This window comes from Lolium perenne, chromosome 4 (assembly GCF_019359855.2).
Source record: "Lolium perenne isolate Kyuss_39 chromosome 4, Kyuss_2.0, whole genome shotgun sequence".
NCBI classification, from domain to species: domain Eukaryota; kingdom Viridiplantae; phylum Streptophyta; class Magnoliopsida; order Poales; family Poaceae; genus Lolium; species Lolium perenne.
In genome coordinates this window covers 185,342,360-185,369,419 of record NC_067247.2, presented here as the reverse complement: position 1 = coordinate 185,369,419, position 27,060 = coordinate 185,342,360, and the positions used below count along the sequence as shown (strand labels likewise).

The 27,060-nt window shown below is 45.9% G+C and overlaps 1 protein-coding gene and 2 long non-coding RNA genes across 3 annotated transcripts; all 3 read right to left on the bottom strand.

Annotated features, from left to right (window-relative positions):
* Positions 1-3,153: 3,153 nt before the first annotated feature.
* Positions 3,154-7,331, bottom strand: LOC127294532 (uncharacterized). The gene is made up of 10 exons (XM_051324375.2): positions 6,574-7,331; positions 6,235-6,309; positions 5,944-6,030; positions 5,429-5,518; positions 5,272-5,346; positions 4,734-4,820; positions 3,968-4,141; positions 3,796-3,901; positions 3,524-3,728; positions 3,154-3,414 (listed from the first exon to the last, which is right to left on the bottom strand). The coding sequence occupies exons 1-10, from the start codon at positions 6,771-6,773 to the stop codon at positions 3,281-3,283; spliced, it is 1,233 nt and encodes a 410-aa protein (XP_051180335.1). The 5' UTR covers positions 6,774-7,331; the 3' UTR covers positions 3,154-3,280.
* A 14,691-nt stretch (positions 7,332-22,022) lies between these two features.
* Positions 22,023-22,951, bottom strand: LOC127294533 (uncharacterized). Its single transcript, XR_011756636.1, has 2 exons — positions 22,753-22,951; positions 22,023-22,630 (listed from the first exon to the last, which is right to left on the bottom strand). It is a non-coding gene; the product is annotated as an uncharacterized lncRNA (long non-coding RNA).
* A 1,513-nt stretch (positions 22,952-24,464) lies between these two features.
* LOC127294534 (uncharacterized) lies at positions 24,465-25,163 on the bottom strand. Its single transcript, XR_007846722.2, has 3 exons — positions 25,121-25,163; positions 24,922-24,996; positions 24,465-24,571 (listed from the first exon to the last, which is right to left on the bottom strand). It is a non-coding gene; the product is annotated as an uncharacterized lncRNA (long non-coding RNA).
* Positions 25,164-27,060: the final 1,897 nt, after the last annotated feature.

The window sequence follows — 27,060 nt, the reverse complement described above, 5'->3', positions numbered from 1 at the left end:
GACTATTCTAACTTCTTTTAATACGAAACGCTATACTAATATCAGATTATAACCTTATTTTTTTTTGGAAAATTGAGTACCTGGTTAGTACTGAGGCTAGACCTTTACAGCATTTATGTTGGGCAAATAAGCTGCCTTACTGCCCATTGCAACGTCTCACTTGGAAATTGAAGCCAAAAATTTATGCAGCATATTTAATTGCCGCAGAAAATCCATGTCCTAGTATAAAGTATTCTGGTTTTGTGTACTCCATTGACAAATGATAGTATGAGTAGATGGTCCCATGATTTGACTGCAGAAGCACTCTGCTAAACTGCAAATAGTCCCAAAGTTCATTCAATTGTAGGGGTGCTAGCAAACAGGGGAGTGAGTAGATCTCTTTACCCAAGATAATTCTACTGCACGTTGCAGAGTTCTTCCTCCCTAGAAAATCTTAACTGATGTTTCTAAGAAAATGGCCCACTGACCGATGAGCAAACAAGTTTCAGGTTTATTTTAATCTGTCCGAAACACTAAATTTTCTTTTGAATTAGACAGGTTAACGGTTTTTATGAAAATTTGTGTTCCAAACGGGCCCTTTTGCTATGTTGATAGTAGTACTAACAAAAAGTAGCTAGCAATGACATCCTATGCTAATTGATAGCCTTCATATTTTCTAATCGGAGAAGACCTAATGGAGCACAGTTGTATGAGAAGCGTGGAGTAAGGAACAGACGACATATGACAATTGGGAGAACCCTCCTCCTCAAAGTCCTCGCATTCAAGAAAAGCTCCAATGATCTAGATGTATGGTTATCTGCCGTTGTGGCTTTATTAATTTAAAGCTGGGCTTAGGCCTTATTTTAAAATCTGGACGTCATCTTGCGAAGCCAATGCTACTAGGCTAGTGGTTAGGGTTAGGTGGTAAATACTAGTACTTCAAAATACACATCAAGGAGTTAAAAACAAAATGACACCATAATCAGTGGAGTTAAAAACCAAAATACACATCAAGGAGTTAAAAACAAAATGACACCATAATCAGTGGAGTTAAAAACCAAAATACACATCAAGGAGTTAAAAACAAAATGACACCATAATCAGTTTTCTCATCACAGTTTTGGTAGCCAGTCATGTCATGAAGAGCACACATCCACTGTCGGATATGAAATCGATCTTATCCATGGCTTCTTGGATTCTTGCAACAATACTATTCTGGTCTCTTTTATCCATCTCGTATTCTTCTTCTCCTGTCTCTTCTGAAATATACCTTTGAAAGAAGGGAAAATAATTATTGGATGGGAATATTCTCTTAAGTATCTTTATTTAGCACCACTTCAACACATTATATTCACGCTTATAACTGCTAGCGTCACCTAACATTGTGCTTGCCCACAATAATAAAAGATTAAGATGCAGATTGCATCTCCTGTGTAAAAGATGGGATGTGGCTTACATGCTAGTGGATGCGAATAAAATACAGGTTATGCCTGCTCCTAACCCAGATAGGTCCAAGGTTTCAACTGATCTGAATAGACCAAAACAAAGTACTAATTATATATATAAAAAACACGGGTGATGCCAAAGTTTCAACTCATCCTTTATCATCCCAAGTTCCCGATTGCATTGGATACCAAGTGCATGTAATTATTTATTAGTTCACAAAAGTGAATTCCATAGTCAACTTGCACTACTAGCAACCGGCAAAAAAAAAGCTTGCACTAGTAGCTGGTGAATTCTCTCGTTGATTTTAAGATAGAATCTCTTAGCACCTTGGACACATATTTGTGTACAGATTTTAAGCTAGAAAACATATTTTTTCTCTTCGGACTTCGAAGGCAGGGTCTCTCATGTAAAGCTTCTGAATCATCATGCGCTTCCTTGATGATGCTTTAGATGATCACGTACTGATGTGAGCAGGAAATTGGTAATCAAACATTATCTTCTTCCACAGTTGTACTTGAAACAAGAAAACAGTAGCGGCACCATCACTGCCCCCAAAATGCCATAAACTGTACCCAAAATTTATGAAGTTCCAATAATTACACCTCGCTGCTTTCTGTTACTCCTACTGTACCGCGGGGCAAAATGTTCGAGAAAGAACATACGGAGTACTATGTGGTGAAATAGAACAGGAGGTTAATTGAAGGAGGGCACACAAAGGTACAACCTTGCAACAGGTACGAATCCTCCCCATGTGAGTGACTGATTGAGCGGCAAACACATGGACCCTTTGCCTGCATGCATGGCTCTTGTAGTAGGCTTTGATCAGTCCGAAGTTTGAACGGTTCGTGTGTTGCTGTGTGTGTCACAGTGTTCAGGCCTGTCTCTCTGCATCTATGTTTAGCTCCAGGCTTGGAGTCAAAGCCAAACAAACTTGCATAATGATCTGCCTACACTTTACACTGTGTATTGGATTGTGGATCAGGAACTCTGCTTGTTTGCTTTTCACTTGGAATGTGGTGACCTGTTGTTCAGTAAAACCACACGCATATTACTACTGCACAATTCAGCGATGAAGCTGTTCTTTTTTCCCCATCGTGCCATATAAAAGCAGTTATTATGGTGTGATTTGGAGGGACTGATGAATTAATTAGAGTATAGTACCACTACATGTTACTGCACATTGAGCAAAGCTAGGAATGGCACCGTTGTAACATGGATGTACATAGTAAATTATCTGGTCACCTCTTCAGCATGTGCCTTTGGGATCTATGCAGCTGGATCAGGGCCTGATCAGGATAAAAACACTGCATCATTAGGTCATGATCCACTCATTCTTTTCTCTTCTTTTATTTCCCAAAGGGAACCTCGGAATTCACCAGTCCTAGCTGTGCAGAATGCAATGTGATCGACACAGCTGTGCATGTAAGTTCTGGAACCTAGTAAAGAACTTTTCCTGCAATGCATCATAAAGCGTGCTGGGTTGCATTTTTGGAAGCAAACTTTTCCTCATTTTCTGAAGGCCTCATCATGCCCCTTCCTCTCAGGTCAGGTCAGGTGACGGTTGCTTGTATTTTGCTACTTGGATGGCTTGCAGCGTTGGGCAAGGCATCTCGAACAGTTGCTTGCTCGCATAATTTACACTCACGGTGGACTGCAACTAAAATAAATTTAAGAAAAAACATAAAATAAATTTAGGAGATAAGACATACACACAACAGTGTCAGTATGTATCTCAAAACCAAATTCGGAACACCAAGACAAATCATTAACTCCGTAGCCGAGGCCCCTCACACAAGACTTGTTACTTTCACGCATTGGAGGTCAAGTCTACTCGGCATACATACACCATCATCGCTCAATCAAAGTAATCATCATCTTTAAAATAAACAAAGGGGGGCCCCATAGCAGCATGGCCACCCTCATACCCGATCCCCAAAATAGGGTGCTGCAGTGCATGCATCCCTTGATTCTTGCACGCGTAGCAGTGACCTAAACAACAACATTATATAATTCAAAGAGATTAAAACGATAATTTTGCAGCAAACAAATTAAACACGATCCATGGTGAATTAGAACAAAGAGAAGGAATTGCAGATACCATCATCATATGAATGTAGTTTGTAGCATGAACTGTACTTTCTTCCATAGACCTCCTTCACTTCAGCGAAAAAAGGTGTCAATGACCATTGGTCATCTGAAATCTTTTTCATCTTCACAGTGAAGTTGAAGTGATGAAATATATGACTGTAGCTCTCCACACTGAAGCACTGGTATTTAATCTCATCGAAGCAATACAACACGTCCTGAAACAACACCTTATAAATACGGAACTTGCTGATAAAATGGACAGAATAGTACAAAATCACTTACTTTGAATTGCTTCTTTCCTTCAATGTATTTCTCAAAAGCCAACATAACTTCCTTGCCCATCCACTTCTTACCATTCTCAATTATCTCCTTTGTTGATGCTTCACCCCTGCAACAAATAGGTTAAAACTGCTGCATGCTTCAACAATTATATGCAAATCATATGGGAACATACTGTGCTAGACTTTCTGTCGGAGAGGCAACAGAATCTGATGCTTCAGCAGCTACAAATTCCTTTCCCGATTCCCAAATTTTCTGAGCATCCAGTTTATGCTGGACCGGGTTGTTGTAGCCATGTGAATGGCCAATCAAAGCCTCGAGGATGTCAAAGCGTACCGGTCTGTATACCCTGAATCAGACCAACACCGAAATGATTAACAACATGAAAAATAACAATCCACACACACACACACACACCCAGTGAGGCTAGGAGGTAATATAGCAAAAGCTATGCCATACATACTGAAAAGTTGTTAAACAGCATTGAGCTCCATATATATACTAATATACACACTGTTCGAAAAAATTCGATAGTTGATTTTGTATCACCCAATCAGATCTGTGAGCTGTAAACTTTGAATTTTTCGTAGTATTTTAATAAATGGTTGTGTGCATCTATTGATGCAGAGGCCGGGGCTTTCCCCATTTCGAAAAAAATATACACACTGTTCTCTGAGGTGCAGATCTGGAGTTTGTGAAGGACTGGGGATGTGGCTGCCTTTGGGGTGGCGAGTGTGAATGGGAAAGGTCGACAGGGGTGAGATAATGACAGACGAACTCTAATGAATTGTGATGCTCGTCCTCCGCATCTATCTCTGCTGCACGAGCGCCATCGGACAGGCTGCAGTGCGCCGTGCGGGAGAGCTACCGTGGAACATTCCCTAAATAGATTTCCCGATAAATAAACATGGGATGAACAAAAGCAAAATCATCATACATACCAAGGGACTGATTTTTTGGGGGGCTTCTCCTCAACAATTTCAGAGCCAGTCTCACTGTTGGTAGTGTCATAAGCACATTCCTCGGACCTACAGCAAGAAATGTCCGCACAATCAATCATGATTCCGAAGCTACCATTTTGTTGATATAAATAATCTTCTTCAACTAATTTTTGTGAAGTTGATGATGAATATACATAATGAGATGCAGAACAGATGAAAGATGCTACAAGTAATTTTTTTTTATCGCTTTGAGGCTTCTAAGTAGTAACAAACAACAGGATAAACATTGAGATTGATAAAAAAGCTACCATTTTTTTGATATTAATAATCTTCTTCAACTATTTTTTGTGAAGTTTAAGATGAATATACATAATGATATGCAGAACAGATGAAATAATGCTACAAGTATTTATTTTTATGGCTTTGAGGCTTCTAAGTATAGTAACAAACAACAGGATAAACATTGAGATTGATGAAGCAGGAAAAATCAATCGTTAACTATTAACCCATGGTTTTACGGAGAAGAGGCTAATGTTACCCGTGAGTTGAGTCAAGTGCAGGAGGTGACTGAGAAAGTTTCAGTGCTCTAACCTCAAGGGCATACTCCTCGATGCTTACCAAGACAAGGGAACCAATATTAGTCAGTGACTATTACAACATTTTTTTAGGGAGATATGCAGAGGCCAATGTAGTACCTAGGAGTTGAGTCAACTTTCGGAGGTGATTGATGTATTGCCCATGCTTCCAACTCCCTGTTGCTCACCTCGCTGTCATGCTTATTAACCCTGATGGAACAAGCACGGTAATATGCTCACTGGTGAATGATAATTTTGATTCATTTGTTACAGGTAAAATTAAATTTATTTGTGCCTTAATGCAACATCTGCAAATTTTGGACTTGAATTATTTATAAAAAATAAGATAAACCTAGAGATTAACAAAATATAAGAATAAATATTAAAGCATAGTTCTACTGAGCAATGCGCATGCCAATGTAGTACGGTTGCAAAACATATGTGTGTATTAGCTAAAAAATATGCAAATGGTTCCAAGATAGGCTTGTAAACCTTGGAAGCACATCGAGCTTTGTGGATAACACACTCACAGAACCCGTGGGGTTTACATACAACAAGCATCGACAATTTAAAAAGAAGAACCAACAGCCATCAAAGAAAAAGAAAAGAGAAGAACCAGCGTATATTGGTCATACCTGTGAGTTGAGTCAGGTGGAGGTGATTGATCCAATGTCAATGTTTCAAACTCCCTGCTGCTCACCTCTCTGACATGCTCCTCAACCCTGACAAAAACAAGCACGGTACTATGCTCATTAGTCACTGATTGTTAAGATGGGAGGTACTGCAATAATAACCAGGGCATTCTATTTTGTCTACGAAAAAAACTGAAGACTATGGTGAATAGCAAAATTCTAATATGTTGTGAACTGGTGATGGTAATAGGCACAACTGAGGTAATTGCAATGAGAAGGGAAAAAACCAAAAACCTTGTAGATCTGTTGGCTAGGCGATCCGAGTAGAGAAAACTGTGACGAAGACAAGCTGGTTCGGGTTCAAGTGACCTGCAAAGGTTGGAAGATCTGGAGTGAGGTTGTACTAACAACATTGTCTTGTCCAATGCCTATATTAAGCCTTTTTAGAAAGAGCGATATCAATAATCATCTTCCCTAGAAATAAAGGGTCAAGGAACAGAGCATGACCAGAGATCCTGGCTAATGTGACATTCTAATCTCTACTGCAAGGAAAGAATAACATGGGTACAAATCGCATCCTTTTTAAAACCCCCGCACACACGTGCACGCTAATTAATCTGCTGGAACACGTACCCCGCTTGCTCCTCGATGTCAGGACCAGAAGTTTCAGGGCTCCCCTTGGCGAGGGCAGCGGGAGGGGAGAGCGATCCTGGTGTGATTTGGCGAACGTGGGGTGTCCCGGGATCCTCCTTGTGCAGCTCACTGGGTCCCTGCTTTAGCTTGAGAACGGCCGCCAGACGGTGCTCCTTCTGAACTATCTTCCTGGCTCGCATAAATTGCTTCGAGAGACGGTTAGTAGGAGCAGGAGTTTGAGGGTGGCCATGGCTTCCCGTAGCGAGGGCACCGGGAGGGGAGATTTGGCAAACTTCGGGATCCTCCTTGTGTAGCTCACTGGGTCCATGCTCTTAGGTCGAGAGCGACGGCCTCCTGGCTTAGCTAGTTAGCTTCCTCGGCTCCTGCTTCTGGGCACCTTTCTTGCTTCTCGGTAGGGTTAGCAGGAGCAGGAGCAGGAGTTTCAGGGTGGCCGTGGCTTGCCGAAGCGAGGGCACCGGGAGTGGAGATTTGGCGAACTTGGGGTGTCCAGGGCTCCTCCTTGTGTAGCTCACTGGGTCCCTGCTCTAGCTTGCGAGCGGCGGCCTGCTGACGGAGCTTCAGCTTCTTCAGTCTTCTCTTCATCGCGTTCTTGCTCGCTCGCCACGCTTGCTCCTCGGGAGGATTAGTAGGAGCAGAGGTGTGAGAGTGGAGGGCGAGGGCAGCCGGCGGGGAGAGGAGACCCTAGTCCTAGGCTCCTAGTGTGGTTTGGGGAATTTCGGGTGTCACACGGGTGGTATGTGTGAGCCTCACTCTTCGGGATTTCATTTCTTCTTCTTCTTCTTCTTCTTCTTCTTTGAACTCAGTACGCCTCATCTCTGTGCGTGTCAGCATCCAGTACAACAGATTGGGGTACACCAGCTTCTCTCCTTTATCTTATTTTTTCAATTGGCAAATCACCATTATTTACATTCTGCTTCATTGAAAATATCACCTTATTTGATATCATGATACCACTCTTCGAAATTTTAATTTTATCCAAAAATTTAAAAATGAAATTTTGGGTGTTCACAAGATGTGTGTCTACGTGCCCTGTAACTTTCATAACCAAACTCAAAATACCCTAAGAGAAAAAAAAAGAGAAATCAAGCATGAATAGTGTCAAATAAAGACCAAACCACAAAAGGTCACTATTCACATAGCATTTTTTTTTCTCTTGGTGTATTTCAAATTTGGGTGTGAAAAATCTAGAGAACGTAAACACACATCTTGTCAACCACCACAATTTTTTCATTTTTTCGACACTTACATTTTAAACTTTATGAAATGGTATCATAGTATCATGTGAGGTGCCGTATCACTAGATATTTTCCCCTACTTCATTGCCACCTCCTCTATCTTCCCCGCAATTACACAAGCTCCAGCTTTTCTTCAACCTTTTTCTTTCTTTCGAGATAAGCATCTTAGCTTCGATACAATGCTTCCACCCAAATTTCATATACCGAACACCAGATCTATATTGCAAAACCAAAACTGAAAGGATTCAGTTTCAAAAAAATAATCCCAAATCAACAAACCCTAGAAATCATGTCTCGTCGGAAAAGGAGGTGGTGCCAGTGGCGACAGCGAGGGGGTTGGGTGTCCTCGTAGCTGATGCTCGTCATCATTTAAGGCCATCCTCAATGACATAGGCATCCCCAATGGGTATGCCGAAGATGGTACCTGAGGTTTATTGAAGGCCCATGACTCGAAGAATATGAAGCCCGGAAGCCCAATAAACTGTCGATATGGAAAGATAGAATTGTATTAGGAATAAAGACTTGTAATCTATACGGGACGAACTCGGAGAGTCTCACAGAGTTTGTACCTTGTGCAATACGAAACCCTCGGCTCCGCCTCCTATATAAGGGGGAGTCGAGGGACGAAGAAAGGATCGATTTCATTGTTAACACAACCCTAGTTTTCTAGCAGTCGAGTATTTTTCCGGCTGAAACCCTCGAGATCTACTTGCCCTCTACTTCCACGAAAATCTTAGTCTACAATCCGTAGGCTGGCACAGCGAAGCGTCCCGTCGTATTGGGTGGCGGGATAGTGCCAGCGTCAATGCGCGCCCGTCTCCTCGCCTTTCACGGAAACCATAGAGCCACCCATTACCGAGAGAGACAACCATCGTCGCCATGTCGAACCACCGCACCCGTGGTGCCATGCGGATGGCTTTGCGCTACGCATCCTAACCGTCTCCAATGCGTGGGCTCTCTACAGCGTGTGGTATCCAGTCCCGTCAGACATGCACCTGCCAAGCAGCGACGAATGACGGCGGACGACATCGACATTCTACTGGTGCCTAAGATCGATAGCGACCAATGGTGGCAAGAGATCCACGACCACCACCGTAAGTTGTCGGAGGGGGAGCATGCGTCCCCTAAGTGAGATGCCTCAGGCAACGATAGCTGTTGGGCCGACTTCTTCCGGGTGCGACGGGATGAGGAGACCGCGAGATTCAACGGCCTCATCTAGCCGTCGAACTCGTACAACGCGGTGGAACGCGGGGCACGCTAGGCCGCAACCTGGAGGCCATCCTCCAAGGGATACTATGCGGTGGACCTTGGCTGGAGATGTACGTCGTCGTCGCCACCAACAACAACAAGGTGGCTTCTGAGGGAGGCAATGACATCTTCTTGTTCTACGACCTCGCGCATGTGTTCTCTAGGTCCACGTGCTCCGAAGCCATCGTTCTCACGCGTCGCTCGCACCTCCCCCTATAGTATCCCCAAGCGTGGGGTGAGGAAGAGTTCGCCACGCCGCGGCGAGGAGACGCAACCCCTCGCAGGGCATCATGATCGACGATCCGAGTTGCCTACACGGCCAGAAGTCAGAGCCGAAGCTGGATTAGCAGATCAACGACGGGGAGCCGTAGCTAGCCGCCTACCTCCGCTAGCAGAGGCTAGTCTCTAGCGCCAATGAATCCGAGGACATGTCCGGCTACAGTTAGGCGTGGATGGGCTCGATAAACAACCAACACGCCTAGGATAGGACGATCGAGGACGCGATCGTGGCGTCGATCCGCGAGACAGGCACACCAATCGTCGACCTCACGCGAGATGACGACGCCGGTAGCAGCAGCAATGCTGGACTCAACGTCGCCGTCAAAGATGAGCCTGACGATGAGCCCAACCAACACGGGAAGAAAGAGGTCGACGGCTCAGACTACCGGTACTTTGTGTACTGCGGTGGCCGCCGCAGCCGCCGTTAGATTAGCTTTAAAGTTTCGATAAATTTCATCTGAACTATGTAAAATATCATCAAACTTGAATACAATTATAAATTATCGTCTAAACTTATTGTAAAAAAAAAAACTGTTTGAGAAACATGTATGGAAACGAGCCTGTCCCAAACCAAACGTGGCACCAGCGGCATCTCCCAACCGATCTAACACTTTTGGTGGAGATTATTTGAAGAAGACAACCGAAGATGCTCTAAGAAGACAAAATTAGTAACGAGACAAGGACAGCGAAAATGGATACCTAAGAGCATCTTCACTTGTCCTCCCCAAGGTTCCTTATAGGTTTTTGAGGAGTGTCGGCGCCCAAAATCGCTCCGAGCCACGGCCTCTAAAATAGATTTGGCGCTGGCGCAACCATCCATCCGGCGTTCCCAGGACGAACCCAGTAGAAAGGGATGCTAGCAGGGGCGCCCGGCATGCCGCGTGTTGGCGGGAAAGACCAGTGAAGAAGGCGCGGAAAACGCCTGCATGATGTGGACCCGCCCGTCAGCGTCAGCGGACTCGTCTTCCTCCTTGCCTTCCGCGCCCATTAAAGGATGCTTCGCCTTCTGCGCCAGCTCGCCTTCCGCGTTGCGTCTAGTCGTCTTCACCTCCGCTTGCTCGTCTTCAGCGGTGGCGTTAATGTCCGCCAACGCTCCCTCGGCGCCATATAAACCACCGCGCGCACCCGCTCGCCGCACATTGCAGCCAACGACCTCGCCCTCTCCTCCTCCAAACCTTCTCCAGCACCCTAGCCCTAGCCCTAGCCATGGACCGCCAAGAGAGAGAAGAAGGCGCCGCCGCCAACAGTTTGGCCGCCGGTGCCTTCAAGTCGCCGAGGTGCGCACCCTCTAGAGCGCGCGCCCCGCGAGACATGCGCTATCTGGGGGATGGGTGGCTGGCTTGCCGGTCCCGCCGGTGCCGACGGGACCTAGCGCGCCGTTGCCATTTACGATCATTTTTGGGAGCAGCTGACGTCGGAGGAGTGGAACGACCCGCCCTAGTCGCCGGACAAAGACCAAACGTGGACCATGTGTTGCAGTCAAAACCCACCGGCGGGCAGCGACGGGCAACACAGTAGAGCCGGGAACAACTTAGGGCTGCAGCTGGCCCTGGTCCCTCCGAGCGACGGCCCGCAAAGCCTTCTGGTCACACGTCCGATGCTGGTGCAAGGGCGTGCCACCTGACCTATACCTGGTCAGGAAGGTGATGGAGATGCCTCGCTTAGTTTCCTGCATGGCATACACGTAAACATTAAATACGAGCCTCGATCGGCTCTCAGGTTGTCCTGTGAATCGGCTCAAAGAGCCGATCCACCCATGATTCGTACGAGGTGCACGAATATATGGTGGTCCTGCTTGATCAAGATAAAGCTAATTCAATCTACGACGATTTAGGGTTTTCACCGCATAATCGGATCATCCTACTCACGATTGGGCCTCGCGGCCACGCACGGTGATCGTAAGCCGATCCTAGATAGGGCCTAAAAACCAACACGAGGTTGATCCCCGGAACATCCTGTCTAGGATTAGCAAACGACACCCTACGTGCCGCTGGATCCTCCAACCCTTTGTAAGGCCTAACTATTGCAGATATTAAACTAATCCTTGATGAACAAGGAGCAACCGTAACGGATCGGATCTACTAAATAATGATCAAGCGGGGTGCCGCCCCCACACCTAAGATAGGTGTGAGGGCGGATAGCATATGATACGAAGAACTATGCTAACCCTAACACATCTATGATAACTACGTTGCTCGCCATCAAAAAGGCTTCAGTACGAGCAACGCATGAACAACATAAAGCCTCTGCTGCCTAGATCGCAAGATGCGATCTAGGCAGCATGATGCTTACCGGTAGAAACCCTCGAGACGAAGGAGTTGGCGATGCGCCGAGATTGATTGGTTGGTTGAACGTTGGTTGTTGTTTATTCCATAAACCCTAGATACATATTTATAGTCCAGGGGACTTTCTAATTCAGGCGTGCACCTAACCGTGCACGGGTCAAACTCTACCTTCTAATCTAAGATGCGATCTACTATATTAAGATACAAGGGCAAACTAGCCCAACTTTGCGCATAAGGCCGATTCATGTATATTCCTCCATGTATAATCTTTAAGTCCATCTTGATCGCGGCCCACCTCTGACCCGGTCAAATCCTGGTGATAACACATGCCCCTCTGGTTTTGGTAATGATAATTTCAAAACCACTCTGTTTTCCTTTCGAAGGGTCATGTCGTGGCAGAGCAGAACCGTTGCAGTATTCTTCATCATGACGCCCTGTCTTCTCAGCTTCTCTGCAAAATTCGATAGCTTTAGCATCACCTCCTCGGAAACTGCAATGGCATTAAATCTCCACCAGGCTCCTCATTATTTAACCGTGCCGATTGATTAGCCCACTTCATCCCCTTCCTCTGTTCCAGCTATCGGCACCAAAAAACCCTCTTCCCCTGTAGCGATGTCTTCCTCTTCCTCTGTCTCCTCCGACCTGAAGAAGGAACAAGAGGACGACACCTCCTCCGACGAACCACCACCAAAGCGTATCCGGGGCTGGGCTTGGTCAGACGAGGACGATGATGATGACGAGGAAGAGGCCTCTGCTGAAGGTCACAGTAGCAGCAACGAGGAACTCGCCGACAGCAGCAATGGCGGCAGCTACCTCAGCGACGGCGAAGACAGCAACAGCCCTTAGAGTAGGGATTTACTAGCATAGGGTTGGCAGTAGTAATCCGTTCCCTTTTGTTGAACAATCGGCTTCTCCTTGTAAGAAATTTTATTATCAATGAAAACTTCTTTTGATTTTGCCGACGTCCTGTATGCTGATTCAGCCGATTTTCCCTCATCTGACTTTGTCGACCGTTAGCCCAATCAATGTTCAATGACTGATGACAACGCATCGGTCTCTCACGATAATCTGCGAGACAGGTTAATTCAGTCATCCCTCCAAATTAGCCAGTCTTACCGATGACGATAGCACTGCCGATCGCAGTAAGCCGTGGGTTTAGTCTTGAGCAGGTGTTTTTACAAGGGCCCTGGAACTGTCGCTGAATCAGCTTGGATGCTAAAGCTGATACCTCTATAACAAAAGCACCCCTTTTCAGAACAGTTGCGATGTAGAGCCAGCCGATTCCAACCAAATTTGCTCTCCAGAGCCAAGAAACTTTCAGGCGAGTTGCCCCCCAAGCCTCACCCAAGGCGAGAATAGTGATGAATCAGCCAAACACGTTACCATTGGCTTCCAAGTTATTAATATGGAACCAGCCGATTCCAACGAAATCGGCTCTCCAAAACAAAGACATTTTAGGGCGAGCTGCCCCCCGAGCCTCAATCAAGGCGAGAATACCGGCATGGATGCACAGATCAAACAAAAAGGCTCTGACCTTAGGTAATCTGGTAATCCGAGATAGCCACCATTGAAGAATCAGCCAGACTTGCCCCCATTGATCAGTTTCCTTCCACTGAGCGCCGATGTTGTAGATGAAACACCAACAGCTTAACTGACGCAAAGGGTTGACCATCTTGGCGACAATGTGAGCCCTGAGCACATAGCTGGTAGGTCTTGGTCTTGTGTAATTGTACTAGAGTCGATGGCTGCGCATCGGCTTCGCTTCTTAATTCTAAAGTCGATGCCCTTGCATCGGCTGTATAAAAAGTTTTTTTTTTACTGGCCGATTTTTTCCTATCGGCCCCAATATTTCACTGCACACATGTTCTCCTGCACATGTTCGCATGTTCATCGTGTTTAGGTGCCCCCCGAGCCGAATCTGTCAGGGAACTGCAGATATCGGCTTTGTGGTTAGCCAAGGCACTGTACTTGCACGTCGGCTCCGCGAGGATTCGTGCTGACTTTCATCCGCTGACGTGGCCGCTGCCCAGTAGATCGATGTTGAACACAAGCAGAACATGTGGTGAAGATAATTTTGGCCGATTGCTGGAATCGGCCTCCATATCGATTGAAGCGCTGACTGAAGGTTCTGTAATGCCCCTTCATAATTTTTGGGGCCGATCACAAGGATCAGCCTCGGCCCGTTTGCTCATCGGTTTGTTCTTGCTACTCGGTCAGGCTGGTGGATAAAACCAGCCCAACCTCTGACTTTATCATGTTGATGCGCTTGCTGTCGTCCACCTCGAGTGCATCGTGTAATCGTGGAGCACTAAGCTCCGTCGGAAGGACGAGCACCATGTTTGTGCCAGCCGATGTTTCGTCATCGGCTTTCCTTTGCTTGGGGCGCCCCTCCATTTTCCGTGGACGACCCTCTTCATCCAGGGTTCGCTGAACTTTCACAGCCAGATCAGGTCGTGCCTTCCTTAGCGTATGCAAGTATAACCTTTCGGCTTCCTCCAGGCCGCGCAATCGCTGAACCCTGCGCTTTTGGGAACGGCTGAGTCCATCAGGGCACCACCTTGGCCGGTGGTACCTGTCTTCTTCTTCTTCTTGTCCCTCGTCTTCTGAATCCTCGAGATCTTCCCATCGAGGGTACTCAGCGCGTTTGCTTTGTGGCGGGAGAGGCCCTAGGCGCTTGAACACGGACACATTGGCTGCCTCCTTCTTCTTCTGGTTGCATTCTGGGCAATTGCCGATTGTGGGCAATCGGCTCATTCCTGAATCCCAGCAGTGTCTGAAGAAGGGGCAGTCCCAGTGCCTGTCGTTGTCGTTTTGCTCCCTTGATTTTCCTTTGGCACGGCGCTCGTGCTCCTCCTCATCGCGATCATGCCGACGATGTCTTCTGGCTTCTCTAGCCAGACGATCTCTTTCATTATCATCTCTGGATCGTCGGCGTTGGTCACACTGACTCACATACTTGTTGAGGAGGTAATCAGAGAGGGGTCGCTGATAACTTATGTTCTTCACTTCTCCCTCTGTGACGTAGCGCTTGCCATCGTGACGAAGCCGATCGCGTGGAGCGGCCTCCTCTATGTCCTTGCTACGAGAGCAGCTGCCCTCGTCTCCATCCTTGCCAGCGTGGTGTCCAAGTCCTACCATGTTGATGCTGAACGAGGATCCTGGCTGGCAACTTTCAGGGTAAGTGCACCCCACCATGTTAACGGCGGGGAAGGGTTGGGTGTCGACCTTCATGGCGTACTGGTTGAAAATCAGTCGTCCTTGTTCTATCGCCATTTGGATCTGCTGACGCCACACCCTGCAGTCGTTGGTGGCATGGGAGAGCGAGTTATGCCATTTGCAGTATGGCTTTCCGTTCAGCTCCTGTGCCGTGGGGAATTTGAGACCTTCAGGTATCTTCAACTGCTTCTCCTTGAGTAAGAGGTCGAAGATTTGCTCAGTTTTGGTCACGTCAAAATCAAAACCCCTGGGAGGACCTGGTGGCTTAACCCATTTGCAGGACACGGGGGTTGCCCCCGAGTCCATTCAGCCACTGCTACCTCTTGATCTCCCGCAGAAACTTCGTCTTCCTCTGCCTCGACCAGGACTACTGCACGCTTGAATTTGTCCTGGTACAAGTCCGGGTGGCGCTGTTCATATGCCGACAGTTTCTGAACCATGTGCGCCAGTGAGGGGTAGTCTGCTTGGGAGGCCATGTCCTTGAGCGGTGTGGCAAGACCAGCTACTGCCAACTCGACTGCTTCCTTTTCAGTCACACGAACCGAATAACATCGGTTCCTAAGATTCCTGAAGCGCTGGATGTATTCTGTCACAGTTTCTCCACGCTTCTGACGTATTTGTGCTAGATCGGCAAGGCCAGACTCGGAAACCTCCGAGTGGTACTGCGTATGGAACTGTTCTTCCAACTGCTTCCAAGTCCGGATCGAGTCTGGTGGCAACGAGGTGTACCACCCGAAAGCCGATCCCGTGAGGGACTGTGAGAAGAACCTCACGCGTAGTGGATCCGACACTGAGGCCGTTCCTAGCTGTGCCAAATATCGGCTCACATGCTCGATGGAGCTGGAACCATCCGATCCACTGAATTTGGAGAAATCAGGGAGCCGATATTTAGGTGGTAGCGGGATCAACTCGTACTCGTCGGGGTACGGCTTGGAATAGCCGATTGCCCTCCTTTTCGGCACCATGCCGAACTGGTCTCTCAGTATGGTACTGATCTGATCCGCTGTGCTGGCCGCAGGAGTTGAACTCTGAAGATTCGCCGGGGTGGCGTACTTAGCCAGCCATGCTTGCTTTTCCAGCTCTGAGCCAACTGCAGGAGCTGAGCTCTGGAGGTTCGTCGGGGTGGCATATTTAGTTAGCCACGTCTGCTTCTCAAGATCTGTCGCTGACGTTCCTCCTGTTTTCCCAGAAGTCCCTGATGTTGTGGCCTGGTTTGTGAGCGCCCAGTTACCGCAATCTGGCACATACGTGCACATGTACCCGTGAGGGATCTCCTTAGGCGCCTCATGCAAGAACTGGCAGTCACTAGGGTCACCACCGATCTTGTAGACGACGAATGCCGGTGAATTCGGCACTTCTGGTGCTGCCAACGCAAATGGCAGCGGTGGACGGGACTGGAGTGGCAACTCTCCTTGATGCGTCCCGAGAGCTGGTCCTGACGGCGAGTACTGGCCTCATGATCTCCTGGATCACGCGAAGAGCGACACGCTCCAACGTGTTTACCAGGTTCTCAGAGTGGCGGTGTAGCGAGTGAGCTACCAAGTAGTTGATCTCCTGCCGCAGGGACCTGGTGCGTTCTTCTGACGGGGCAGAGAGGTCTATCCCATCGAGTGCACCATCAGGCGTGAACCCCTTCCACCTGATGCCATGTGAACGGGTTCTGTGGAAAGAGCCGATGAGGTCGGCTTCGAGGATGGCTTTGACCTCGTCATACTTCTTCTTGAGCTCGTCGGTCAGATCCTCGTACGTGACTGGCGTGCCGTCCGCCATCTCAGATGTAGATGGCGATGTGGTTGATGTAGACGATGGTCCCACCGGGCGTGTCAGAATGTGTTGCGGTCAAAACCCACCGGCGGGCAGCGACGGGCAACACAGTAGAGCCGGGAACAACTTAGGGCTGCGGCTGGCCCTGGTCCCTCCGAGCGACGGCCCGCAAAGCCTTCTGGTCACACGTCCGATGCTGGTGCAAGGGCGTGCCACCTGACCTATACCTGGTCAGGAAGGTGATGGAGATGCCTCGCTTAGTTTCCTGCATGGCATACACGTAAACATTAAATACGAGCCTCGATCGGCTCTCAGGTTGTCCTGTGAATCGGCTCAAAGAGCCGATCCACCCATGATTCGTACGAGGTGCACGAATATATGGTGGTCCTGCTTGATCAAGATAAAGCTAATTCAATCTACGACGATTTAGGGTTTTCACCGCATAATCGGATCATCCTACTCATGATTGGGCCTCGCGGCCACGCACGGTGATCGTAAGCCGATCCTAGATAGGGCCTAAAAACCAACACGAGGTTGATCCCCGGAACATCCTGTCTAGGATTAGCAAACGACACCCTACGTGCCGCTGGATCCTCCAACCCTTTGTAAGGCCTAACTATTGCAGATATTAAACTAATCCTTGATGAACAAGGAGCAACCGTAACGGATCGGATCTACTAAATAATGATCAAGCGGGGTGCCGCCCCCACACCTAAGATAGGTGTGAGGGCAGCTAGATATGCAAGGGTTGCACTACGATAGCATATGATACGAAGAACTATGCTAACCCTAACACATCTATGATAACTACGTTGCTCGCCATCAAAAAGGCTTCAGTACGAGCAACGCATGAACAACATAAAGCCTCTGCTGCCTAGATCGCAAGATGCGATCTAGGCAGCATGATGCTTACCGGTAGAAACCCTCGAGACGAAGGAGTTGGCGATGCGCCGAGATTGATTGGTTGGTTGAACGTTGGTTGTTGTTTATTCCATAAACCCTAGATACATATTTATAGTCCAGGGGACTTTCTAATTCAGGCGTGCACCTAACCGTGCACGGGTCAAACTCTATCTTCTAATCTAAGATGCGATCTACTATATTAAGATACAAGGGCAAACTAGCCCAACTTTGCGCATAAGGCCGATTCATGTATATTCCTCCATGTATAATCTTTAAGTCCATCTTGATCGCGGCCCACCTCTGACCCGGTCAAATCCTGGTGATAACACCATGTTCTTCCAGCACCAATGCGAAGACTACCTCGACGGCAGCGGCGACCCACCAGCGAACGGCGGCGGTGGTGGAGCACGCCCGGGAGAACCCTAGCGTGGGTCCTCGACTACATCACCGATGGCAACGACCCGCCGCTGCGATAACCTGGCGGCCCCGCTTGGCAACGGCCAGTGGGCGGCGCGGCGATAGGCGGGCTCCTCCTCCTCCCGATCCTCCTTGTCGTGAGGGTCGTTAGCTAGGTACTCCCCCTACAACACGCCCTTGCCGTGATTCATGGCATAGGTCAAGGATGAACCGGAGGAAGCGCCTGTTCGCAGGCGCCGCAATGGCGGCAGAGGCGTCACCATCCGCGGGCGGCGCCAACCATCTCCACCGCGCTAGAGCGAGTGGCCGCCACCGTTGGAGTACAAGGTGGCGACCTCCATCGTCAAGGTGGAGGACAATCCGAAGGAATTCCCTGGGCTGCGCCAAGCCTAGCTTTAATCTTTCGCGGCGACGGACGAGTTCGCCGATGCGTGAAGCGCGGCGGATCACCACTGCATGGAGGAGGAGCGCTGCCCTCGCCTCGGCCTCGGCATCAACCTCGACAACGACGACGACGCCGGCCAGCCCAGCAGCTGCGCGGGAGGCGCGGGGACGCTGGCAAGGGCTGCAGCTACATGCCATAGCCGAAGAAGGAGGAGCCCGATGACGAGGAGGAGGACTACGCAGCGGCGATGTACCGTCGCCTAGGGCTAGGCCGTGGCGGCGGCGGTTATTACTTTTTAGGTTTTTTTTACTATGTTTTTAAATTTGTACAAATATTGGCAAGTATGGCCGAACTATCTATGACTCTACTTTTTCTTCAAATTTTGTTATATTTTAAATTTTAAATCTTTAGTATAGGGGCCGTGGCTGGCAGCCGACGGACACCTATTTTTGTTTTTCCGCCGACGCCTCACCATATGAGTCCTAAAACAGCTGCGTCGGAACCAATATGGGTATGGGGACAATTGGAGATGCTCTAATCGTGAGAGGAAAAAGCTAAGTGCCGAAACAAGATCATATATAGCGGCGAGAGCCATAGGAGGGGAAAGGTGTCACCTTGGATTGGGGCCACGGCTGGTGGAAGAAGACGGTGTTTGGTCCATGGCGCGTGGACGACGGCGGCGGGTATGCTCCATCGATCGAGGGGCCGGGATCTGTTTTATTCAAGTCGGCGAGAGACAAATCGGCGCACGATGGAGGCGAAAGGTGCAGACGTGCTCGCCGGCCGGGTTCATAGAGCCTCAAGACTCAAGAGTCCAACACGGAGACGCACGATGCACCCAAGTACACACTCCGTCGGACTCGACTAGCCGTGAACAAGACAGACCCTAACTCTGACTTGCGATTTTTTTTTAGATGAAAAGAGGTCTCTCACCGTCCCTACTTAATTTAAGATAAGAACAAAACAAACCAACGATTTTATGTTGTACATTCTAGCTACGGCATAAAGCAAAAATGAAAGGAGTTAATTGCGGTGGTTGTAACATCCTAGGTATTGGACTCGGAGTTAATTGCGGTTGCTCCGAGTGCGAGCGGCGGTATGTCGGGATGGTGGTCCCGGAAGGTGGTGTTGGTGGTCTCTGCGTCGGGCATGGTGGGTTAGTTGGATGTCGGGGCGGCGGCCCCGAGAGCTTGACAGTGTTGAGGACATCGACCTTGTGTCGGGAGGGCGACAAGGTCGTTTTGGCGCAGTTCTCTGAGTGGTTCGTCTTCAGCTATGTTGGAGTCCCGTGTCTGCTCCTCCCACAGTAGGCACGACGTCTTCTCTCCGGCTTGTTTTAAAGGCAAGCTGGTCTTGGCGAGTGTGTCGTCCTTGTATCAGTGGTGGGTTTGAGTGGGCTTAGCCCCGTGGTGTCTTGTTGTATGGTTTTCGCTCGGTTTTCTCCTAAAAACTGTACACTTTCTGCTTGATTAATGGATGAGGCAAAGCTTTTGCCTCCATTTCAAAAAAAAAAGGTATTGGACAAATGCAGGGTAGAGGTAGCAAGCTTGTGTGCATTTGCATCTCAAATCGAGGCAATTTTTCTCGCAATTAAAAACAAACATAGGAGGATCGAGGTCTCTCTCATTCTGTTGAATTAGGGTTTAGTCATGGCAGGGTCGACAGATTTCGACATGACATTTGTAGAATTTATGTGTTTTGGGGGAATAGTTTGAATTCAATTCAAATATGAATAATAAGAATTCAAATTTGAATCCTAGACAAAAGAATAATTTGAATTCAAACTATAACTATCTAATTACAATTCAAACAATATTTGAATTAGAAATTAAGACAATAATGAGAAAGAATACGAAATTGAAGAATAGAGAAATTACACATTTATTAATTAAACACAATATTGCAAAGTCTTTACGATATTCATTTTTACAAACTATAAATTATTACAAGTATGAAAAGATCAAATAAAAACCTAAGCTAACCCTAGACTAGTGTCAACAGCAACAACAACAAAGCAAGAAAAACAAGTGGCAATCAAAATAATATGTCCAATAGTGATAAACATCACTTGGCCGAGCCCATCCTAAGTAGCTTAGGGTCACAACAACTTTAGCAAGCACACATCTCACTCATGTTTGAGTAAGAGGAGTCACACGGAAGATGTCAACATACCACTTACTTTGAATTGCTTCTTTCCTTCAATGTATTTCTCAAAAGCCAGCATAACTTCCTTGCCATCCACTTCTTACCCTGCAACAAATAGGTTAAAACTTCTGTATGCTTCAAAAATTATATGCGAACGTACTGTGCTAGATTTTCTGTCGGAGAGGCAACGGACTCTAATGCTTCAACAACTACAAATTCCTTTCCTGATTCCCAAATTTCTTGAGCATCCAGTTTATGCTAGACCGGGTTGCTGTAGCCATGTGAATGGCCAATCAAAGCCTCCAGGATGTCAAAGCGTACCGGTTTGTATACCCTGAATCAGACCAACACCCAAACGATCAACAAATGCAAAGTAACAATACACACACATCACTGAGCCTAACATGCAACATATCAAAGTTATGATATACATACTGAAAAGTTGTTAAACAACATAATATATACAATCGTCTGGCCACTGCGGTGCAACAAGTCAAAATTTGTATGAAATGCAAATATATTGATCATGATGATCATGTATCGTATGCTTCACTTAAATTGGCATATGGTACCACAGGTTATAATTGTACAACAAATGGCTAGAGCAAAGAGCCTGTTATTCCACAGGTTGTAGCATGGTAGAATATTCTAGGCCTGGTGTTGAGTGCACGCAATTGCATCGTGTAGATCCAATGCATAAGATTGTTTAGCATGGATTTGAGAAGGAAAGATGCATGAAGGAAAATGTAGACCAGTGAAGGAAGAGAGCCTCAACTTCTATACAAGCACAAGTAAGCTGGAGCCAAAGGAATAGTCCATTGGGGTGGTGGCAGGAGGCCGTCCTACCGACCCGAACGGCTGCTCGAAAGGGCACTTTCTTGGTGCTCATGCTCATAGCTTGGTGGCTATGAAAGTGGCGCAAAGGCATCATCTTCGATAGCGTGCGGCCTGAACTCGGCGGCCTCCTCGACTCGATTAAGGTGTAAGCCAGATCGTGGGTTGCAGCAGGGCCCTCGGGCCTTGCGTGGATTCTACCTCCAGCGGCTTAGCTGTAGTGTTGTGTTGTACCCGGGTGTGGCCTTTCTAGGCTTGTAAACAACTTCTACTTGTCAATGAATGAAGCGAAGCTAGCTCAAAGCTTCGCGTTTTCTCGAAAAGGAAGCGATGTGATCGACACAAAGCTGTGCATGCAAGTTTTGATTCTAGTTCTGAACATTCCTACATTGCAACATAAATCATGTTGAGATGCATATTTCAAAATCTAAGAACATCTCTAATAGATGATGTAAAATAGGGCAGCCGGAAAAAGTTTTATGGCACAAAAATTGGGCTATAGAACACCAAAACAGTTTATGTCGTAATGATGATTTTAGGGCATGCTACCGTAGCAGATGACATAAAATATGACACCACATACCTATTTATTCTCCACAACTCCATACATATATGTGAAAATAATATAAAATTACTTAATTATTACACCACAATACAAATAGTTCAGCAATTCTTAGCATACATATCAACACAAAATTCATCACAAAAACACACAAATTTAATCACATACAGCATGAGACATAGAGATAAAACTAGTGGTTTTGGTGGACATTCTATATCCACCACTACTCAATGAGATTCTTTTAAATATCTGCATGCATATCTAAATCTCGAATGTTATGGTACACATCAAGAAAGCGCCGGATTCAGTCTCCACATCTACGCGGCCACACCGGTTGTCCCATCAAGTCATAGATGCCATAGTCTACAAAATTTCTACACTCATTCTCAACAATCATGTTATGCATGTCGAGGACAAGCACAATGTACATCCTTGGTTCAACTACGGCTTGTATTGCACCCAGACCCATATCACCACGGTAAAGTTTAAGAAAAACCACAAAATAAGTTTAGGAGATTGGCATACACAACATAATTAGTATGTATATCATAACCAAATTCGGAGCACCAAATCTTCCTACTTTGACGCATTGTATGTCAAGTCCCCTCAACATCATAGACCATCATCACTCAATCAAAGTAATCATCATCTTCAAGATAAACGAAGGGGGGCCCCATAGCAGCATGGCCACCCTCATACCCAAGCCCCAAAATAGGGTGCTGCAGTGCATGCATCCCTTGATTCTGGCAAGCGTAGCAGTGACCTAAAAAAATAAAAAATATATATATATATAATTCATGAGCTCAAAATGATAATTTTGCACCAAACAAACTTAACAAGATTCAGAGTTAATTATAACGAAATAGAAGGCAAAAAAGCACATGCCATCATCATATGAACTTAGCTCGTAACATGAATAGTACTTCCTTCCATATAGCTCCTTCACTTCAGCGAAAAAAGATATCAATGACCAATGATAGTCCGAAATCTTTTTTGTCTTCACAGTAAAGTTGAAGTGATGAAATATATGGTTGTAGCTCTCCACACTGAAGCACTGGTGTTGAATCTTATCGAAGAAATGCAACATGTCCTGGTACAACACCCTATAAATTAAGAACCTTACTGTCGATTAAAATGGATAAAATAGTAGTCACTTACTTTGAATTGCTTCTTTCCTTCTTTGTACTTCTCAAAAGCCAACATGACTTCCTCGCCCATCCACTTCTTACCATTCTCAATGATTTCTTTTGTAGATGCTTCGCCCCTACAACAAATAGGTTTAAATTGCTGCATGCTTCAATAATAATTATATAATAATCATATAGGAACATACTGCGCTAGTTTTGCTGTTAGAGAGGCAAGGGACTCTGAGACTTTTGGAGCTTCAATTTCCTCTCCTGCTGCCCAATATTTTTCAGCATCCAGTTTATGCTGGGCTGGGTCGCTGTTGCCATGTTTATGGGCAATCAAAAAAAAAAATGCAAGGTGTCCACACACATCACTGAGCCCAAGAGGTAGCATAGCAGAAGCTATGCTACACATACTGAAAATCTGTAAAACAGCATTGATATATACACACACTGTTCATTGAGGTTCAGCAAGTCAGAATTAATATGACATGCAATGATCGATATACTGATCATAAGTTCTGATCAGGTACATGCGCTTCACATAAACTGGAATGGCACCACAGTTGTAATTCGTGAGACAAGTAAAGCAAAGAAAAACCATCAGCAGAAAATCAATCGGATTGTCCATTTGTACTGTTTGGTTTGTTTACTTGCACACTAGGATGCATCAAAGAGCCTGAATTGGGATAATATGCATGGAAGGAACTAGCATGAGCAGGAAAAAAAATCGCAACTCCTATACAAGCGCAAGAGCTAAAGGGGAAAACTTTCTATTTAAGAAAGCCAGGAGGAGCACAGGGGGTGAAATACTTAGATCTCTTCCATGGCACAACTTTACTTCCATGTGTTCATCCGGAATGGTTAGCGATACTGTGCGCTAAAGGAGGAGAGGCGGGTGCAACGCAGTTTAAAGAAACATCTAGTAAGGCTATTTGAATTAAGAGAAGTTAACACTCTTAGCATCCACCATATAAGATGCTATTTATCTATGCTTGAAGCACAAGAAAAAACAAATCTATTTCCTCAAAATATTTTATCACCTAGTCTATGCCTATGTAGTCTACCACAGAGTTTTGGTCAAAGTCAAACTTTATAATGTTTGACTATCTATATGTAAAAATATGTTAGATGTCATAATACCAAATGCATATAATATGAAAATGTATTTCATGATGGTTCTAATAACATTGGGTTGATGTTGTAGATGTTGATATTATTTTATAAATATTTGGTCAAAGTTTATAAAGTTTGACTTTGACCAAAAATAATATGCATAGTAGTTATCTCGTTGTGGATTAGGTCAACACTATCCTACATCACACTAATGACATGTTGCCCTGCTGCTTTTTTATATGATGTGATCCATTTATATACAAGTAAAATTAAGTGTTTTGAGGCTTCTAGCTACATTAATGCATTCAAGACTTACAAACTACAACTTAATAAATAAAACATGAGATGAACAAAAGCAAAATAATCATACGTACCAAGGAACTGATTTACTTTTGGGCTTCTCCCCAACAATTTCAGAGCCAGTGTCCCTGTTGGTAGTGTCATAAGCACATTCCATGGACCTAGAGTGATAAATTTCCGCACAATCAGTGATTATTCTAAAGCTACCAGTTATTTGATATAAATAATCCTCTTCAACTCATTTTTGAAGTTGACGATTAATATACATGTTTGAATGATATGCAGAACAGGTGAAAGAATGCTACATGTATATATATATTTATTGCTCTCAGGCTTCTAAGTAGTACTAATAAGCAGCAAGATCAACATTGACATCAATAAAAAGCAAATTCAATCAACAAATATTAATCCATGGTTCTACAGAGCTGTGCTAATTGGTATCGTTTTGATATTAATATATTCCCTTTATCGAAAAAAAACAGAGCTGTGCAAAAAGAGGCCAATGTAGTACCTGTGAGTTGAGTCAAGTGTAGGAGGTGACCGAGCGAGTTTCAGTGCTCTCACCTCACTGGCATACTCCTCAATGCTTACCAAGACAAGCAAACCAATATGCTTATTAGCCAGTGACTATTACGATGTAGGTATTGCAATAATAGCAAGGAATAACCACTGAAGTTTTTTTAGGGAGCTAGCAGAGGCCAATGTAGTACCTAGGAGTTGAGCCAAGTGTTGGAGGTGATTGATGCATTGTCCGTGCTTCCAACTCCGTGTTGGTCACCTCGCTGCCATGCTTCTCAACCCTGATGGAACAAGCACGGTTATGCTGACTGGTGAATGATAATTTTGATTCATGTATTACAGGTAAACTTTATTTCTTTGTGTCATAATATGCTGAATCTGCAAATTTGTAACCTGTAACTAGTGACAAAAGCAACATAAACCTGGAGATTAACAAAAAGAAAAATAAATCAATAGATAGTACGCCATGGTTCTAATGAGAAACAGGCATGCTAATATAGTACCATTGCAAACCGTATGTTTGTATTAGCTAAAGTTTTATATATTCAAATAGTTGGAATTTTCAGTAAAACATACTCAAATAGTTCCGAGATAGGTTTATAAACCCTGGAAGTGTTGGAATTTTCGGTAGAAAGATCATTATAACCTGTGTTATTTGCTCATTTTATCTTACATGAAATTTGTAGGTGATTTTATAATCATGTGATCGAAGGGAGTAAGGGACCTTAACCATCCGTGGGGGTTACATACAACAAGGGCTTGCCATCATTTAAAGAGAAGAACCAACAGCCATGAAAGAAAAACAGAAGAGAAGAAGCAACATATAATGGCCATGCCTGTGAGTTAAGTCAGGTGTAGGAGGTGACTGATCAAGTGTCAATGCTGGCCAGAACAAGCAAGGTAATATGATCATTAGTCAGTGATTATTATGATGGGTGGTACTGCAATAATAAGCAGGCCATTCTATATCTTCTACGAGAAGGACTGAAGGCTAGTGTGAATAATTAAAAAAAAAACTAATAGGTTGTGAAGTGGTGATGGTAATAGGCGCAATTGCGGTAACTGTAATTGAAAGGGGAAAACCTTGTAGATCTCTTGGATCGCCTGGGGCGATCTGAGTAGAGAAAACTGTGGCGAAGACGAACTGGTTCGGGTTCGAGTGACCTGCAAAGGTTGAAGATCTGGAGTTAGGTTGCACTAACAGCATTGTCTTGTCCAAGGCATATGCTGAGCCTTTTTAGAAAGAGCGAGTTCGATTATCATCTTCCCTAGAAAGGAAGGGTCAAGGAACAGAGCATGACCATTGATCCTTGGTAATGTGGCATTCTAATCTCTACTCGATATGCGAGGAAAGAATAACATGGGTACAAATCACATCTTTTTTAAAACCCCCGCACACACGTGCAAGCTAATTAATTAACCGGAAGACCCCGCTTGTTCCACGATGTCAGGACCAGAATTTTCAGGGCTTCCCGTAGCAAGGGCAGAGGCGACCCACTGACGGAGCTTCGTCAGCATGCTCTTCATCGCGTTCTTGCTCGGTCGCCACGCTTGCTCCTCGGGAGGGTGGAGCACGGAGTGGGGATCCCCAGGTGTGTGAGGGTGGGGATCGCCGTCGGGTGAGGAGAGGGCAGCCGGCGGTGGGAGGGAGGAGACCCTAGTCCTAGTGTGGTTTGGGAAATTTTGGGTGTCACGGGTGGGATGAGTGCGAGTCTCACTCTTCGGGGTTTCTCCTGTTTCTCATGGCGGTGCGTGACGCATCCCGTCAAACACCTTTGGTTGGACCGGCCCGCTTCTCTCCTTTACTTTATCCAGTTCCCAAATCTTTACCTACTAATAAAGGAAGTAATTAAGGTTTCTCCCCATTATTTTCGTCCGTTTTTGAATTGCCCATAATTTTCGGTCTAAATTACGGCAAATGCCACCGACAAGTGAATACAGCGCGTGGTTCGTTCCAATGATTCATCGCTGGTTGATTCGATTCCCCTACTTGGTCGGTCTCCTTCGTGGTGTCGCGTGGCCCATCGGCCCAACAACAGTTGATATTGCCAGCCTACGGTTCAGCGCTGGAAGCTTTAAGCATTTACATGAGCCCACGTACGAATGCTCGCGCTCATATATACTCCGATCC

Bases quoted from the DNA above. Each gene is read 5' to 3' on its own strand.
- LOC127294532 (XM_051324375.2), bottom strand. From the start codon at position 6,773: ATGCGAGCCAGGAAGATAGTTCAGAAGGAGCACCGTCTGGCGGCCGTT. The intron at 4,142-4,733 runs GTATGTATGATG...GGTCTGATTCAG, and splicing joins CCCAAAAAATCAGTCCCTTG to GGTATACAGACCGGTACGCT. The intron at 3,729-3,795 runs GTAAGTGATTTT...GTGTTGTTTCAG, and splicing joins AAGGAAAGAAGCAATTCAAA to GACGTGTTGTATTGCTTCGA.